The 18,833-nt window shown below is 38.4% G+C and overlaps 1 protein-coding gene across 1 annotated transcript in view; it reads right to left on the bottom strand.

Annotated features, from left to right (window-relative positions):
- The window catches only part of LOC142290550 (twist-related protein 2-like), a 71,437-nt gene extending 68,094 nt beyond the window's left edge, over positions 1-3,343 (bottom strand). The window contains exon 1 of the mRNA XM_075334512.1: positions 2,581-3,343. Coding sequence (XP_075190627.1) covers positions 2,620-3,108 — 489 coding nt within the window. The 5' untranslated portion in view covers positions 3,109-3,343 and the 3' untranslated portion in view covers positions 2,581-2,619. The remainder of the gene's footprint in view (positions 1-2,580) is intronic.
- Between the last annotated feature and the right edge of the window lie 15,490 nt (positions 3,344-18,833).

Genomic DNA, 18,833 nt, shown 5'->3' with positions numbered 1-18,833 from the left:
AGTATAAATGATACAATTATTATAGTCGAAAAGAAGTGACATAATAGAAGTGTCATTACTAGTACATGTATTTACGATATAATTTAGCACAATTTCTGATATATTTAGTATATCACGGTAATAGAATTTGGCTGGTGGCATTAGTAGTATGAAAGATATTATTATTTTGTTGTATTAGTCATCCCATAATAATTATTATTAATTTCAGTTAATAGTTATCACAGTATTAGAAATGGTGTGTTACTAATAGTATTAGTCTGCTATCACTTAGTTTTATTATTTATCTCATCATTAGTAAAATGAACAGTGGGAACAGCAATGCTAAAGATGCATATGTTATCGTTATCATCATTATTAGTAGTGGTGGCATATAGTTAAGTCATTATATTTATTGGTTGGAGTAGTATTAAGATAAAATAAAATAATCCCAATATAATTGTATCTCTTATTATGTGTGTATATATGTATATATATATATATATATATATATATATATATATATATATATATATATATATATATATATAATAGAGATAAAATAAACACAATATAATTGTATCTTCATACTACTCCCACCACTAAATATAATGAAAATTATATAGTATATATCTGCTTTTTATATCAAGACTTTTCCTTTTTTAATGTCATTGACAGTTATTATTATTTAATATTATAGTGCCATTTATTCCATGGCACTTTACGTGGAAAAAGGGAATACATAATTAAAAAAAGGACAATACCCATGAACAATACAAGGCACAGACTGGTCCAGGAGAGAGGTCCAGTTGCCTCCAGTCCATTCTTTAGGATCTATAGCTCTGCTGTCTGTATATTGAGCTGCTTACATGATATAACATATGTTAAATCTGCACAGATTTAGGTCTGTATAGCACCTGCCCTGGGTGTAGCATGTGACAGGGTCGGGGGTAATGACAACCCATGTCTATTTTGCCTTGGAACACTTTGACTTGAATTCCACTGCCTCCGATTTCTAACGGTTTATGATACGACTTCAGGGAATATAAACACTTTATTACTTACTGAGTGTATATAATAGGATACTAAAGTGATGACTTTAGCATATGAAGCCATGATGTAAGCCCAGCCAGATTATGTAGTACAACTAAATCCGACATCGTGGTGCTCTGCAGCCCCCCATGTGTTCAGTGACAAAAAGTCATTTTTATTTTGCAAAATCCCGAATGCAGAAACTGGAATGGTAGAAAACATGAGGCTCCTGTGAGGATGAAGACTTTGTGCTATGATATTGGCCTTGTCAACACAAAATAAATAATCCATGTTCTACAGACAACATAAGAAGCAAAGTGAGCGGCACAGATCTGTGCTCGTTGACGTGAGCCCTGAGATCTCTGGAGGCTTCCTTAAGTTGCTGTAAAGACTTCTGTAATAGGGAATTGCCATCTGAAGATAAAACGCACATTTCATGTTGGACTTTGGGACGTTTATCGTGATAAAGACAATAAAATAATACAATAAGTCAACATGTTTTGTACACTGGTCCAAAGGATCAAAAAGGGAGGTTCATGTTTAAGAAATAAGTAAGGTTTCTGATTGGATGTAATCTTGAACATGGCTAATAGGTGGATTATATAGATGTCAGGAAGTAGATTTTATGGAAAGTACACTATCGGGAGATGTGGTTTGGATAAATTACAACATGATGGATTTGAATGTAAAGAGGATGGGTTATAAAAATAAGTTGTATCCAAAGTATCTTTTTATTACTTCTTGGAGTTTAGAAATGACTTGCACAAGGATCATATAATATATAATTTCACATGTTGGGATGGTCTCCTTAGAGGGACCGTAGGCAGTAATCACTGGATATTACATGTATGTGTTACAATACAGAGGCCTAATATAACTACAACATAATATTAATAGATGGTATATTACTATATTGTTCAGTCATCCATTCCAAGGAGTCACGTCTGGTTAGTGGGCTATGAACAATGCGCTGAGCACCTTGCCTAGAGCCAAGTGTGGTGAAAGCGTTACTAGTTGTACAATTCAATCAGCCTGGATAATGTAATGAAGGAAGTGCTTGTTCCTAGTTTCCGCACAGGAGACATGATTAGCCATGAAAAGTGATAATGTGGCCTAGGTCAGCCTGACCGTGATATTGTCTAATTTACAACAGGAGTGCATGTCGCCCCTTCTGTTTAGCTGCAAGTTCATATGGCAAAGGTATAAGTGACATGTGCTTCTGCAAGACTGAGTGTGCTGCTAAGAAGGTCGTATATCACTAACCTTAGGTGGGCTTGTCGCAGCTGGAGAGTGCGGATTCTAACAGTGGGATATTTATACGCCTTTTAACAGCAATATTTAAAGTATTAGCTTTGATTGTATGGAATTTGGAATATTTGGATTCACGAGAAAACCATATGTAATTCTGGTGTTCCTTCATTTCATGATACGTTATCTGCTAAGACAAATCATAGAAGATCCAAAGTGGTCATCTAAAACGTCCAGATAACCTGACTTATTCCTCTTCCTTGTAATAAGTATCTAATGCCGACTTCATATAAATATGTGACATGCTTTCTGGTATCCACGTACCTTCTTACACAGCAGACAAGAGAGGCATCATTGGTGGGTTCAGTGGGATGCAGACATGGACCAGGCACCTTCCATTCTCCACACAGAGAAGGCATAGCTGAGTCTTTCATGGGCAAGATAGTTACAGCTGGCAATCTTGTGGTCCAGCTCATCACTCTGCAACACCTGGTACAGGAAATCAATATAGCGTGAAGCCAGCTTCAGGGTCTGTATTTTGCTTAGCTTATCAGATGGCAACGTAGGAATGATCTTTCGGAGCTCTGCAAAGGCATCGTTTAGGGACTGTGTGCGCTGCCGCTCTCTCACGTTGGCAATGATTCGCTGCGTGTGTACATCCTCAAACGTATCTAATTGGGGGCTCCTTTTGTTACGCTTGCATGGAGGCGAAAGGGGTACCCTCCCTTCACCACCTTTGCCTACCAGCACTGTGCGCTTACGTATGGCCTTCCGCTGTTGGCGCTCAGCCTCTTCTTCACTGGTTACCAGGCTGCCTTCAGGGGAGTCAGGGCATGTTCCTTCTTCTTTCATCTTGTATGCACTGGTCCCTTCTGCCTCAGCCCTATTTGTGATCCTCCCCCAGAAGCCAACAAGGGGATGCTGCCTTATTGTTGCCAGGACCTTTTAAAGTGGTAGAAGCAACAGTGTGTATTCAATATGGAACAAAAATGTGGAAGGGTAGGTGGCAGTGCCAGCACAATTGGTAGTCAGTTGTACCTCCCAGCTGCCTCACACAGAGTGTGTGCTCCTGTACTTAGCAGGCATCCCGAATAATTCTCCAATCCTTCCCTCTTTTCTTTCACTCCTCATTTTTGGATGTTAAGGAGGGATTTCACAAGAAATTGGCTTGGTGCTTCTTCTGATTGGATCGCCCAAACTGAATAACTTGGGAGGAGGGATCCTTGACTTCTCTCTTCTTCCTTGATTTTAAATAGCTCCTTTACCCCCCCTCCCTCTCTCCTTTCCTTCAGTCAAAACCAATCCATCATGGAAAGGTAGTATAAACGTTGCTGGACATTATGGGTTCCAGATTTTAGCCCTGCAGGCACAGATGCACAGTGAACGGAAGGCTGAAGCAGACTGCCCATCAAGAAAAAAGTAACAAAGAGGCGGCATCAGACCCCTAAGGCGCCACTGAGGGGGCACAAGGGCCTTTACCAAAGAATCATTGCTACCCCTTAAATCTTTTGGACACCTCATCATTTAGTTAAAAAAGTTACGCCATGCTGTCTATGCAGGCAGAAATTAAAATTTCTTTAGGAAAAATGCAACTGCAAGAATTTGATAACCCTACAGAATGACATTGTGTCATGGTGACAATGTGCTCCGTAGGAAGTTATGGGAGAGCCTAGCAGTTCAGATCCTAACCAGATGATGAAAAGATGACTCTCTGCTTCCCGAAGAGATTCATAGACGTGAAATCTGTTTGTGTCCCCGAATTCCCTGATCAGGACAAGCTGCCAGTAATGTTTGGAAATTGCACTGCACTAGTCAGATATATCTTGGGAAATTGACACACTCCAATGCAGCTGCCAATTGTAAGATACACAGATATATACACAACACACAAGCTACAAAGCCATAAGAAAGATCAAGATGAAGCTCATTGTATAAACAGGATAAAAGGAATATTGTTATTGCTCCAAGAAAAACAGACAATGGGAAAAGAAGACAATGATAGTGTTTTATTTTCATCAAGTACTTGTGTTGTATACATAGATATGAATTTGTGTATGTGTATGTGTCTGTGTGTGTGTGTGTGTGTCTGTGTGTGTCTGTGTGTGTGTGTGTGTGTGTGTGTGTGTGTGTGTGTGTATATATATATATATATATATATATATATATACACAGTATATACAGAATATGGTGCATTTGTATATATGTGTTTGTGTGTGCCTTTGCGTCTGTTTGTATATTTTGTGTGTGTGTGTGTGTGTATGTGTTTGTACGTGTGCCTTTGTGTATATGTGGATATTTGTTTTTGTGTGCATTCGTGTATGTTTGTGTGTATATTTGTGTTTGTGTGTGCTTTTATATGTGCATTTGTGTATGTGTATATGTGTGTGTTTGTGTGTGCGTGTGTGTCCTTTTGCGTGTGCTTTGTGTTTGTGTGTGTCTGTACGTATGTGCTTTTGTGTGTGTTTGTACACTGTGCAGAATTTTTAGGCAAATGAGTATTTTATCACATGATAATTTTTATACATGTCCTACTCCAAGCTGTATAGGCTTGGGAGCCAACTAGCAATTAAGTAAATCAGGTGATGTGCATCTCTGTAATGAGGAGGGGTGTGGTGGAATTACATCAACACCCTTTATAAGGTGTGCTTAATTATTAGGCAACTTCCTTTCCTTTGGAAAAATGGGTCAGAAGAGAGATTTGTCGGGCTCTGAAAAGTCCAAAATTGTGAGATGTCTTACAGAGGGATGCAGCAGTCTTGAAATTGCCAAACATTTGAAGCGTGATCACTGAACAATCAAGCGTTTCATGGCAAATAGCTAAGAGGTTCGCAAGAAGCGTGTTGGGCAAAAAAGGCGCAAATAACTGCCCATGAATTGAGGAAAATCAAGCGTGAAGCTGCCAAGATGGAGCTGCAATGTTACTGGAGTATCAAAAATCACAAGGTGTGCCATACTCAGGGACATGGCCAAGGTATGGAAGGCTGAAAAACGACCACCTTTGAACAAGAAACATAAGATAAAACGTCAAGACTGGGCCAAGAAATATCTTAAGACTGATTTTTCAAAGGTTTTATGGACTGATGAAATGAGAGTGACTCTTGATGGGTCAGATGGATGGGCCAGAGGCTGGATCAGTAAAGGGCAGAGAGCTCCACTCCAACTCAGACGCCAGCAAGGTGGAGGTGGGGTACCGTTATGGGCTGGTATCATCAAAGATGAACTTGCGGGACCTTTTCGGGTTGAGGATGGAGTGAAGCTCAGTTTCCAGACCTACTGACAGGTTCTGGAAGACAACTTCTTTAAGCAGTGGTACAGGAAGAAGTCGGTATCGTTCAAGAAAAACATGCTTTTAATGCAGGACAATGCTCCATCACATGCATCCAACTACTCCACAGCGTGGCTGGCCAGTAAAGGTCTAAAAGATGAAAAAATGACATGGCCCCCTTGTTCACCTGATCTGAACCCCATAGAGAACCTATGGTCCCTCATAAAATGTGAGATCTACAGGGAGGGAAAACAGTACACCTCTTGGAACAGTGTCTGGAGGCTGTGGTGGCTGCTGCACGCAATATGGATCATCAACAGATCAAGCAACTGACAGAATCTATGGATGGTAGGCTGTTGAGTGTCATCATAAAGGAAGGTGGCTATATTGGTCACTCATTTTTTGGGGTTTTGTTTTTGCATGTCAGAAATGTTTATTTCTAAATTTTGTGCTATGATATTGGTTTACCTGGTGAAAATAAACAAGTGAAATGGAAATATATTTGTCTTTTATTAAGTTGCCTAATAATTCTGCACAGTAATAGTTACCTGCACAGATTGATATCCTCCTAAGATAGCCAAATCTAAAAAAAAACCACTCCAACTTCCAAAAATATTAAGCTTTGATATTTATGAATCTTTTGGGTTGATTGAGAACATAGTTGTTAATGAATAATAAAAAAATCCTCTAAAATACAACTTGCCTAATAATTCTGCACATAGTGTATATGTTTGTGTGTGCTTTTATGTGTTCATTTGTGTATGTGTATTTATTTGTCTGCGTGTTTGTGAATGTTTGTGTGCATGTGTTTATGTGTGTACATTTGTCTGTGCTTGTGTGTGCATTTCTGTCTACATTTGTATTTGTGTGTGCATGTGTATATGTGTGTTTGTGTATGTTTGTGTGTGCATTTGTGTGTATGTGTGTATGCTTTTAAGTGTGCTTTGTGTTTGTGTGTATGGTTTAGAGTGTTTGTGTGTATGATGTGTGTATTTCGTGTGTTAGACACTAAAACATTGACAGATATCTAGACTTGAAGGTTATGTGCACATTTTTTTCTTCCTTCATTGTAAGGTCTGTTTGGGAGCTGTATATACAAAATAATAGTATTAATTTAGTCATGTCTCTTATCAAACATGCCTTGTTTTTTTTTTCTTTTTATTTTAGATCCTATGGAGCAAAAACTAAAAGTGGTTAAAGGGACCCGGCAGTGTTTGTTTTTAAGTACAATTTTTATTGGTTATCTGAGTAGATTCACAATGCTAGTTTTTGAGACATCTCAGGTCTCCTCTAGAAGTAAGGTATGGTAACAATTCCTTATGAAGAGAGCATGCATTTTTAATATGTTCAATTATCTAATAAAATGTGTAATTTAACTCTTCCCTGTCCTGCAAAGAATATATGGTATGCCACACACCCCGACCATATCTGCCATTCTCTGGGATGCTTTTGTGACATGTAACCTGCTCAAATACCTCGCTAAAGTCTGAACACAGGGGAACAGATTTGTCACACATGTATCCTAATGGCTTATGCCATATGATAAATGTAGTGAGTCTTCAAACATGTTCACCGAACTTTGTCTAATTTTATTCCTCTGCTTGATCAGGTACTTTAGACTAATTTTGCGCTAATGTTCCAGTATACTTTAGGTTAATTTAAGCCATGAACTTTCCATGATAAGTTTACCTATACTGAATTGGGCATAAAAGTGTCTAAAATGCTCAATTTTAGCCAAAATTCTTTGATGTATTTTACATAGTAAATTTGCTCTATTGGGCCAACCAATTGCCATCCCATGAAGCTCACTATAATCCTGTATGGCAATCTTTGTATTTATGTAGTGTTGCATCCTATTACTATAAAGAAGGTTTGGAAGTCATTAAAAGATATCTGTTTCAATGCATGTGGGAGCTGTAATGATGGCCATAGTGGTTGACGGCCAACATCCCCGCCAGGGGTGGACATGCCATTGGTGCATCCTGAAGGAGCGGGGACCCATTTCTACCTCCAAAGAGGCAAACACCTTCTCTACCTCCAAAGCAGCCACATGATGACCTAGTACAAAAGGCCCATATATTGCCCTTGCCCCTTCTGTTTGCGTCTGCCCCTGATTTCCAGTGATTGTGAACAGACAAGTTGGTGGAACGGGATTAGTTTGAGATTTTTTTTCTTTTGAAGATAAATGTGTCTCATGAACCACACCCGAAAGTGGATCTGATATCAGATTCTACGTTATCATACATTATTATATAGACTTGATGAGGCTGGTGTAATGAATGCATAATCCAAATATTAAGACAAGTTCGTATAGTGCTAGATAAAATACTAAATCTGAAAATGCAGCCATTTTACATTCATTTTAAAGGTAAGTACATCAGCCTCATCTGCTCCAAGAGATCTTTAAAAATGTATAGAAATGGAATTATGAAATCTGAAAACAGGTTTACTATAAGTAATCTCTTAATTTGTCATTAGTAAATGGGGCAATATTAGTTCCATAAGGTTACGATATGATAATGACCATTGATGAGCAGTGTTCCCGATCACACATGTTGTGCATTTGTGGAATATAAAGTTAGAATGGTCTGTGTATATAAAACATTCATAGTAAATAAGAAGATATTTGTGACTTATTACAATGAGTTCACATTGGCTCTAAAATACTATGACGCAGTAGTAAGGCTGAGTTCACTTGTCCAGTAATGATCTGTTAGAACGGATCCAGCAACAATCAGTCGTGCAAATACTACTTTTTGTCTGTTTTGAAAAAATTGTTTTTTCGAGGATCCATTATTTTTAATCTTGGGAGTCTATGGAAAACGGATCCGTTAACTGATTGCTATTAATCTTCCTTTTGAAACTGATCCAGTAAGCAAAAAAACGAATCTTTGCAAATGAAAGAAAAATGGACGTCTAAATGGCAATCAGTTAACAGATCCGTTTTCCATAGACTCCAATATAAAAAAAATGGATCCTGCAAAAATCTATTTTTTCAATACAGACAAGAAAGTAGTGTTTGCCCAATGGATCGCTGCTGGATCTATTCTAAGGCTGGACTCACACGAGCGTATAGCATCCGATGCGAGAGCATCGGATACCATATGCTAATGTCCCCCGGCTCAGGCTCTGCTGCGAGCGTGAGCCGAGTGTCATGCGACTGTAACCCAATCTTGCGATCGGGTCACAGCTGTGAAGCTGAGTGCGGGCGCTGGGGAGGAGAGGGAGGGGTTAATCCTCCCATCTCCTCCACTGTCAGCCTGTGCGTATATCGCACTGCACTGGGATAACATCCGAGTGCAGTCCGATGTATCTCTCGCATCCATTCACTTGAATGGGCGCGAGAGATACGGCGGTAGCAGCAAAACGCAGCATGCTGCCGCTTTTCTCGCATCCAGAATCTGGATGCGAGAAAAGCTGACCAACAGCTCGCACTCATAGAATAACATTGGTTCGAGTGTAATGCGAGAATTTCTCGCATTGCTCTCGTCCGTATTTGTCGCTCGTGTGAGCGTACCCTAACAGATGATTACTGGACACGTGAACTGCACCTAAATGACAGACTTGATACACATAGGTTAGACCAACTAATTAGTAAGGGTATGTTCACACTAGGTATTTTATTAGGGATGATCGAATACCTCAAATATTCGGCTTCGCGAATATCCGACGAATTGGTCGCCGCTATGCGAATATTCGATGCGCAATATAAGTCTATGGGAAGCCCGAATAGTTGTTATTTGGGTTTCCCATAGACTTACATTGCGCATCCAATATTAGCGAATAGTCAAATAGCGGCGACCTATTCGGCAAAAATTTGCGATGCCGAATATTTGAGGTATTCGATCATGCCTATATTTTATACTTCGCATACCTATTTAATATTTCCTGCAAAAGACGCATAAGGAAAACACCTGCAATGTTCTACCTGAAACTTCTTTTTTTAGGTGTTCCCTAACGTTTTTTGCAACTGCACTGAAAGCAATTTTTAAAAAATGAAAAACAAAAACCTGTATGTATTAACTGTTAAAAGAAAGGCTAGAAAAATAGTCAGGTCACTTATTTTAATACCTTTACTGCTATGGAAACCTGAAACAGTTAAAAGAAATTCAGACAGAGGACACATATGCACAGAAAGTTGTTTTTACAAATGTTTTTACCAACACATGCCCAGAATGTCACTGTGCACACTCTGTCTTTTTTTTTTGGCATGCTTAGGCTATGTCCGCACGTTGCTTTTTACCTGCTTTTTACCTGCTTTTTTGCTGCTTTTTCAACTGCAGCGTTTAATGCCAAAATGGTTGTGTTCTGCTTTTCAAGCAAAGTCTATGGGAATTTGGGTTTCTTGTCCGCACTATGCAGTTCAAACTGCTGCCTTTTTGTTGCAGAACTTTGGTCAAAAACTCCGCTTTGTAGTGCAAAACCCAAATGGCAAAAACAATTGACAGGTCAATTGTTTTTGCCATTTGGGTTTTGCACTGCAAAGCTGAGTTTTTGACCAAAGTTCTGCAACAAAAAGGCTGCAGTTTGAACTGCATAGTGCGGACAAGAAACCCAAATTCCCATAGACTTTGCTTGAAAAGCAGAACACAACCATTTTGGCATTAAACGCTGCAGTTGAAAAAGCAGCAAAAAAGCAGGTAAAAAGCAACGTGCGGACATAGCCTCATTTAGCATTTTTCCAGGTGGGTTCTGCCGGAAAAAGACGCCGTGCTCACAAACGTAGTTACGTAGGTTGAAAAAATACCTAGATCCATCTAGTTCAACCTTCCTCCAGCAATTATATATTTTGTCACTAAATCATCTATAACCAACAATGTTGCGTGTACTGAGGAAATCATCCAGCCCTTTCTTAAAAGCTGTTATAGTATCTGCCATTACTACCTCTTGTGCTAGGGCATTCCATTACAACAAACCCTGTACCCTAAACTGAACATTACACAGGGTTACATGAGTCACTTAGATCTGATATTGATTCAGTTATAGCTGATCGAAAAATTAATATTCTGTAATTAGATCAGATTATCACCCAGCATGTTTAGTGTTTCGCAGAGAAGCTTCCTCAGGGGCTCCATCAGTTAAAATCTCAATAGTCAGTTAATGACACTTCCAATTTCCAATATATTTTGTGAATATTTTTTGCAGTTTTTCTTTTTGATATCACGGTTTTTCCTTCAAACACTTCTTCTGTATTGTAAATTGCATATTAAAAACATATTTTGTTTGGGTGTCTTTTGGGTTAGATTTTGTATAGACCATACACAGCATGCTAGAAAAAAATTCTACAAAAATGCTAAGGGCTCATGCGCATGTAACTGCTGATTCTTCTGCAGCGATTTGACAGCACATGTGCGCTTCAAATCGCTGCAGAATGAAAGCAGTATTTTTGTTAAAAAAAAAAGCCGTTTTCATGCGCTATGGCTGCTGCCCCCACAATAGACAGAGTGGGAGCTGCAACGCACAATTAATTAACATGCTCATTTTATGAACGCACAGATTTGGGTCAAAATTTTAGCACCCAAATCGCTGCGTTCATAAAAGCAACGTGCCCACGTATCATGCACAATCTACATAGATTGTGCAGGGGACGCAGGACGCATGCATTTACGCTGCGGTGCAATACGCAGCGCAAATGCATGTAAGTACGCAACGTGCGCATGAGCCCTAATACACAAAACGCAACAGATGCAGACTTTTACTAAAACCTATAGATACCCCAGACTTTTACCAAAACCTATAGATACCCCAGTACAGCACTGCTCCTAGCTATACATCTTCTTTCCTGTATTAAATGGTGAGTTATATGTAGCATATTTTCCTGAAGAATATAGCAAAAAAAATAATAAAAAAAATGGTCAATTTAAAGCAAAAATTAGATTAATGTGAATATACAGTATATATATATATATATATATATATATATATACACACAGTATATACAGTATATATGTATATATATGTACATATATATGTGTGTATATATATATATATATATATCAGATTCTAATGTCTCATAATAAAGGTGCAGTTAATGTTTCTCTATATTACGTGCATGTTACGGTGACAGATATTCTCATTTCAGGTCCCAATAAATGAAAAATATTTTGTAGTTAAAAATCTTTGTATTATAAAGACTAAAATGTTTCCATAATGTATACCCCATAGGAGTCAGTCAGCGCCGAGAATCACCCATGGACGCACAGACATGAGAAGACTAATTTGCATTTACTTCAGACCTGTTGACGGTGAAGATTACCAGTAACGGGCTGTCTGTATTAACCCATTCATTGGCTTTTCTACATAGCAAAGTCTTGTAAATTTAATTTTGCCCTAGAAATTATTTTTTTTTTGTGTACAGATCAACATGGCAAATGCCAACTGATCTAATTCACCAAGCCAATAAAGGTGATTTAAATCACGGAGCGTTGCTAATTCTGTTCTGTCGACTAGTTTGGCACTGGACGAGTTAAGCAGGTACCTATAGCATCACTCTGTGAAGGGGTTAATGCAAGGAACTGCTCTGAACAGGGTTCAGCACTGTCATATGTGAACAATTAGCACCATATTCTTACTAAATCAGATACAGATGTGTCATGACCAGCACATTATCTTTGATGTCCTGTGGTCTGCCATGTGCTTTAACCCCATCACTCCAGAAGGTATACATCCATCCAATGTGTGCACTTCCTGGGTGACCATACACTGGAGGACACTATAAATATTCCACATTGTATTGATTCTTAATAGATTGTATTAATAGGTACAGATATGGTCATTAAAGGGTAAGTCTGACGTATAATTATGCCGTAATTACTAAAATAGCTTGTATGTTGTGAACTCTCAGATGCACTGGAGAGATATCTTAGGATATGTGCCCACGATGAGTGTTACTCGCGTTTTTGACTCTGCTTATTGTCACTGTATCAAAAACGCAGCGTCTTACGGTTCCAGCAAAGTGGATGGGATGTATAGAAATTTCCCATCCTTTGTGCTTCTTTTTTTACACTGCGTAAACTGACCTGCTGTGCAGTTAATAGACAACTATTCTCTTGCGGGTACGCTGAGTTTTCTGTGCAAATTTCCCCATAGACTTGCATTAAATGCGGAAAATCCACAAGTAAAAAAATGCTTTAGAAATGCATGTAATCCGCACCTAGGAATATCAATACCAAGAGGCTGCAAAAACAAAGCAGCTTTATTTAAAAGATGACACACCAAAAAACAGTGCCAAAAATGCAATAAAAAGGCAACATCAAAATCGCACAAAAAAGCAATAAAAAAAAATCAAAAATGTACAAAAAATGCATGCTAAAAAACGCGCACAAGAAAGTAATGAAAAACGCAAAGAAACTAAAGTTCCGAAATTCCACAGTATCAGAAACTCAACAAACACTCATCATAGGAACGTAGCCATATGATTTGTCACTAACTATTTTTGAGATTAGCTCCATGACATGTCCTACAGTCCACACTTCACAAGAAGAACTTATTTTCTTGGCACACAATAAATAATGGTGGAATACCAGGCAGTACAGAAGTATTTAATTAATAGATAGTGTATGCTATATTCCACCCCTCCTTTATTCTGACACCTACAAAAATGTTGTTGGCAAAAGTGTTCAGGACAAATATTTCACTGCAGTGTCTGATATCTGATATCTGATGTCTTATGTCTGATGTCTTTGCATTTAATTTTCTGTTCCATTTTCAGCTTTCTTAAATGTCTTCCTCAAAATTAAACATTATCATCAATTCTATTATATATCATCTGTTATATAATATATTATCCTCAAAATTAGCCTGATTAGCAAATGATTAAATGTAGAATTCATTCTAATAACAAGGTCCTAATAATCTCATATGTAAAAAAATTAGTAATTATTATTATTATTATTATTATTATTATTATTATTATTATTATTATTATAATTAATAATAATAATAATAATAATAATTATTATTATTATTATTTATAATTAATAAAAAAAAAAGTAAAGTAAAGATTCAGAAAATTGTAACTTAATTACACTGTGCTGTGTTGACCTACTAATTATAATTTTACTACTAGTATATCAATGTAATTAGGTTGGAGAATGTCTTATTGTTTGTTCCAATTTTTTTTATACATTTTATTTTTATGTTAAGACCAACATCTGAAATAGAAAGCATATGTGATGTTAAAATAAAAATAAAAAAAATAGATGTATTTTACTATAGTTTATTCTTAGAATAATTCAGCTAAGTATAAAAATTGTTAATTTTATACCATCTGCTATCTATGCTGAAAACATTTTTTAAACATCCATTTCTTTCAAAGGTTAATAATAATAATAATAAGAGCGATGAAAGGAAAATTGTTTCGCAGGAATGCATTAATTCGATAACATTTATGCCAATTTTGTACAAGTTCAAATGTTATTTTTTTCAAGTTTATCTAATTTTATTATGTAATATTTTAATTATTATTACAACCTATTATTATCATGTCATGTAGATCCCTTTAATTTACTGTATTACAGCATTTTATTATCTAATGAGCACAGTATGAAATAAGAAAATTAATCTAAAACAGAAACAGTCTTTGGTAGTAGAGGCTATTAAATCTGCAAATGCAATGAGGTTCAAAGAAGAATTTATCACTGCAGTTTTGTTGTCCCATTTTTAATATTTGTCTATATGTTTTAGTGTAAGCTAAGTAAGTCTCTTTATATACACACACATTTGAAGAAACAGGATTTTCTAAAGCAGAAGTTAAAACAAAATAAAGAAAATGTTACTTTAAACAACCATGGAAAATCTGTTCCATCACCAAATTGTCATCATCAGATAAAAAGTGAAAAATAGTGATGAACGAGAACGTCCATACTTGGGTGCTCGGTAGAGTTGAGCGCGGTTCGTGGTTCGTGGTTCTCCAGTTCGCGGCTCGAGTGATTTTGGGGCATGTTCTAGATCGAACTAGAACTCGAGCTTTTTGCAAAAGCTCGGTAGTTCTAGAAACGTTCGAGAACGGTTCTAGCAGCCAAAAAACAGCTAAATCATAGCTTGGTTTCTGCTGTAATAGTGTAAGTCACTCTGTGAATCAAACTATTATCACATTTCAGTGTATAGTGTGCGTGAACAGCGCCTTCAGATCACTGCTGTTTCTATAATGGCGATCGCCATTTTTTTTTTTTTTTTTTCTTGTCTTCCTTCCCTAAGTGCGCGCGTCTTGTGGGGCGGGCCAGCATGTCAGCCAATCCCAGACACACACACAGCTAAGTGGACTTTGAGCCAGAGAAGCAACGGCATGTGTGATAGGATCTGCATGTCACATGTCCCTGCATTATAAAACCGGACATTTTCTTCACGGACGCCATTATCTGCCTTCTGCGTCTTTGGTGTCAGACATCACTGTCGCAGCTCCGTCTTCCTGAGTCCTATAGCCGATACAGCTGTATGCGCTGCATACACAGCGTTAGACAGCTTAGGGAGAGCACTTTATAGCAGTCCTTTTAAGGGCTCCAACCGGCAGGGTCAGAGAGCCATAGGTGACAGGTCCTGCAAACAGCAACAGCGTCTGTGTAGCCCAGGTCAGGGATTTCCTACCTGCATTTCACCATTAGGAGGGAATAGAAAGGCAGGCTTCCATTCCTCTACCCAGAGCACCACAATCCTGCCACTGTACCCTCTTGTCCTCTGCACACTCCAACTGATAACTAAGCCATTATACTAGCAAACACTCAGTGTACCTAGTGGCATCCTATACGTGGCTATTGGACTTTGCTATAGTCCCACTAGTGCAAAGACATTTGCAGAGCGCGTCTGCCTGCATTGCACACTACAACTCATTCTAAACAAGCCATTATACTAGCAAACACTCAGTGTACCTAGTGGCATCCTATACGTGGCTATTGGACTTTGCTATAGTCCCACTAGTGCAAAGACATTTGCAGAGCGCGTCTGCCTGCATTGCACACTACAACTCATTCTAACCAAGCCATTATACTAGCAAACACTCAGTGTACCTAGTGGCATCCTATACGTGGCTATTGGACTTTGCTATAGTCCCACTAGTGCAAAGACATTTGCAGAGCGCGTCTGCCTGCATTGCACACTCCAACTCATTAAAACCAAGCCATTATACTAGCAAACACTCAGTGTACCTAGTGGCATCCTATACGTGGCTATTGGACTTTGCTATAGTCCCACTAGTGCAAAGACATTTGCATAGCGCGTCTGCCGGCATTGCACACTCAAACTCATTTTAACTAAGCCATTATACTAGCAAACACTCAGTGTACCTAGTGGCATCCTATACGTGGCTATTGGACTTTGCTATAGTCCCACTAGTGCAAAGACATTAGCAGAGCACATCTGCCTGCATTGCACACTACAACTCATTCTAACCAAGCCATTATACTAGCAAACACTCAGTGTACCTAGTGGCATCCTATACGTGGCTATTGGACTTTGCTATAGTCCCACTAGTGCAAAGACATTTGCATAGCGCGTCTGCCTGCATTGCACACTCAAACTCATTTTAACTAAGCCATTATACTAGCAAACACTCAGTGTACCTAGTGGCATCCTATACGTGGCTATTGGACTTTGCTATAGTCCCACTAGTGCAAAGACATTAGCAGAGCACATCTGCCTGCATTGCACACTACAACTCATTCTAACCAAGCCATTATACTAGCAAACACTCAGTGTACCTAGTGGCATCCTATACGTGGCTATTGGACTTTGCTATAGTCCCACTAGTGCAAAGACATTTGCAGAGCGCGTCTGCCTGCATTGCACACTCCAACTCATTAAAACCAAGCCATTATACTAGCAAACACTCAGTGTACCTAGTGGCATCCTATACGTGGCTATTGGACTTTGCTATAGTCCCACTAGTGCAAAGACATTTGCATAGCGCGTCTGCCTGCATTGCACACTCAAACTCATTTTAACTAAGCCATTATACTAGCAAACACTCAGTGTACCTAGTGGCATCCTATACGTGGCTATTGGACTTTGCTATAGTCCCACTAGTGCAAAGATATTAGCAGAGCACATCTGCCTGCATTGCACACTCCAACTTTTTTAAACTAAGCAATTTTACTAGCAAACACTCAGTGTACCTAGTGGCATCCTAAACGTGGCTATTGGACTTTGCTATAGTCCCACTAGTGCAAAGACATTTGCAGAGCACGTCTGCCTGCATTGCACACTACAACTCATTGTTACTAAGCCATTATACTAGCAAACACTCAGTGTACCTAGTTGTATCCTAAACGTGGCTATTGTACTTTTGTCTATTCACAGTATTGGAACGATATTTGCAGCACGTCTGCCTGCATTGCACACTCTAACTTTTTTAAACTCAGCCATTTATAGTAGCAAACACTCAGTGTACCTAGTTGTATCCTAAACGTGGCTATTGTACTTTTGTCAATTCACAGTATTGGAACGTTATTTGCAGCACGTCTGCCTGCATTGCACACTCAAACTTTTTTAAACTCAGCCATTTATAGTAGCAAACACTCAGTGTACCTAGTTGTATCCTAAACGTGGCTATTGTACTTTTGTCTATTCACAGTATTGGAACGATATTTGCAGCACGTCTGCCTGCATTGCACACTCTAACTTTTTTAAACTCAGCCATTTATAGTAGCAAACACTCAGTGTACCTAGTTGTATCCTAAACGTGGCTATTGTACTTTTGTCAATTCACAGTATTGGAACGTTATTTGCAGCACGTCTGCCTGCATTGCACACTCAAACTTTTTTAAACTCAGCCATTTATAGTAGCAAACACTCAGTGTACCTAGTTGTATCCTAAACGTGGCTATTGTACTTTTGTCAATTCACAGTATTGGAACGTTATTTGCAGCACGTCTGCCTGCATTGCACACTCAAACTTTTTTAAACTCAGCCATTTATAGTAGCAAACACTCAGTGTACCTAGTTGTATCCTAAACGTGGCTATTGTACTTTTGTCAATTCACAGTATTGGAACGTTATTTGCAGCACGTCTGCCTGCATTGCACACTCAAACTTTTTTAAACTCAGCCATTATACTAGCAAACACTCACTGTACCTAGTTGTATCCTAAACGTGGCTATTGTACTTTTGTCAATTCACAGTATTGGAACGTTATTTGCAGCACGTCTGCCTGCATTGCACACTCAAACTTTTTTAAACTCAGCCATTTATAGTAGCAAACACTCAGTGTACCTAGTTGTATCCTAAACGTGGCTATTGTACTTTTGTCAATTCACAGTATTGGAACGTTATTTGCAGCACGTCTGCCTGCATTGCACACTCAAACTTTTTTAAACTCAGCCATTTATAGTAGCAAACACTCAGTGTACCTAGTTGTATCCTAAACGTGGCTATTTTACTTTTGTCTATTCACAGTATTGGAACGATATTTGCAGCACGTCTGCCTGCATTGCACACTCTAACTTTTTTAAACTCAGCCATTATACTAGCAAACACTCACTGTACCTAGTTGTATCCTAAACGTGGCTATTGTACTTTTGTCAATTCACAGTATTGGAACGTTATTTGCAGCACGTCTGCCTGCATTGCACACTCAAACTTTTTTAAACTCAGCCATTATACTAGCAAACACTCACTGTACCTAGTTGTATCCTAAACGTGGCTATTGTACTTTTGTCAATTCACAGTATTGGAACGTTATTTGCAGCACGTCTGCCTGCATTGCACACTCAAACTTTTTTAAACTCAGCCATTTATAGTAGCAAACACTCAGTGTACCTAGTTGTATCCTAAACGTGGCTATTTTACTTTTGTCTATTCACAGTATTGGAACGATATTTGCAGCACGTCTGCCTGCATTGCACACTCTAACTTTTTTAAACTCAGCCATTATACTAGCAAACACTCACTGTACCTAGTTGTATCCTAAACGTGGCTATTGTACTTTTGTCAATTCACAGTATTGGAACGTTATTTGCAGCACGTCTGCCTGCATTGCACACTCAAACTTTTTTAAACTCAGCCATTATACTAGCAAACACTCACTGTACCTAGTTGTATCCTAAACGTGGCTATTGTACTTTTGTCAATTCACAGTATTGGAACGTTATTTGCAGCACGTCTGCCTGCATTGCACACTCAAACTTTTTTAAACTCAGCCATTTATAGTAGCAAACACTCAGTGTACCTAGTTGTATCCTAAACGTGGCTATTGTACTTTTGTCAATTCACAGTATTGGAACGTTATTTGCAGCACGTCTGCCTGCATTGCACACTCAAACTTTTTTAAACTCAGCCATTTATAGTAGCAAACACTCAGTGTACCTAGTTGTATCCTAAA

Source organism: Anomaloglossus baeobatrachus, chromosome 2 (assembly GCF_048569485.1).
Source record: "Anomaloglossus baeobatrachus isolate aAnoBae1 chromosome 2, aAnoBae1.hap1, whole genome shotgun sequence".
Classification (NCBI taxonomy): Eukaryota; Metazoa; Chordata; class Amphibia; order Anura; family Aromobatidae; genus Anomaloglossus; species Anomaloglossus baeobatrachus.
Note: the sequence above shows the minus strand (reverse complement) of the source record. Positions and strands in the feature narration are given on the sequence as shown.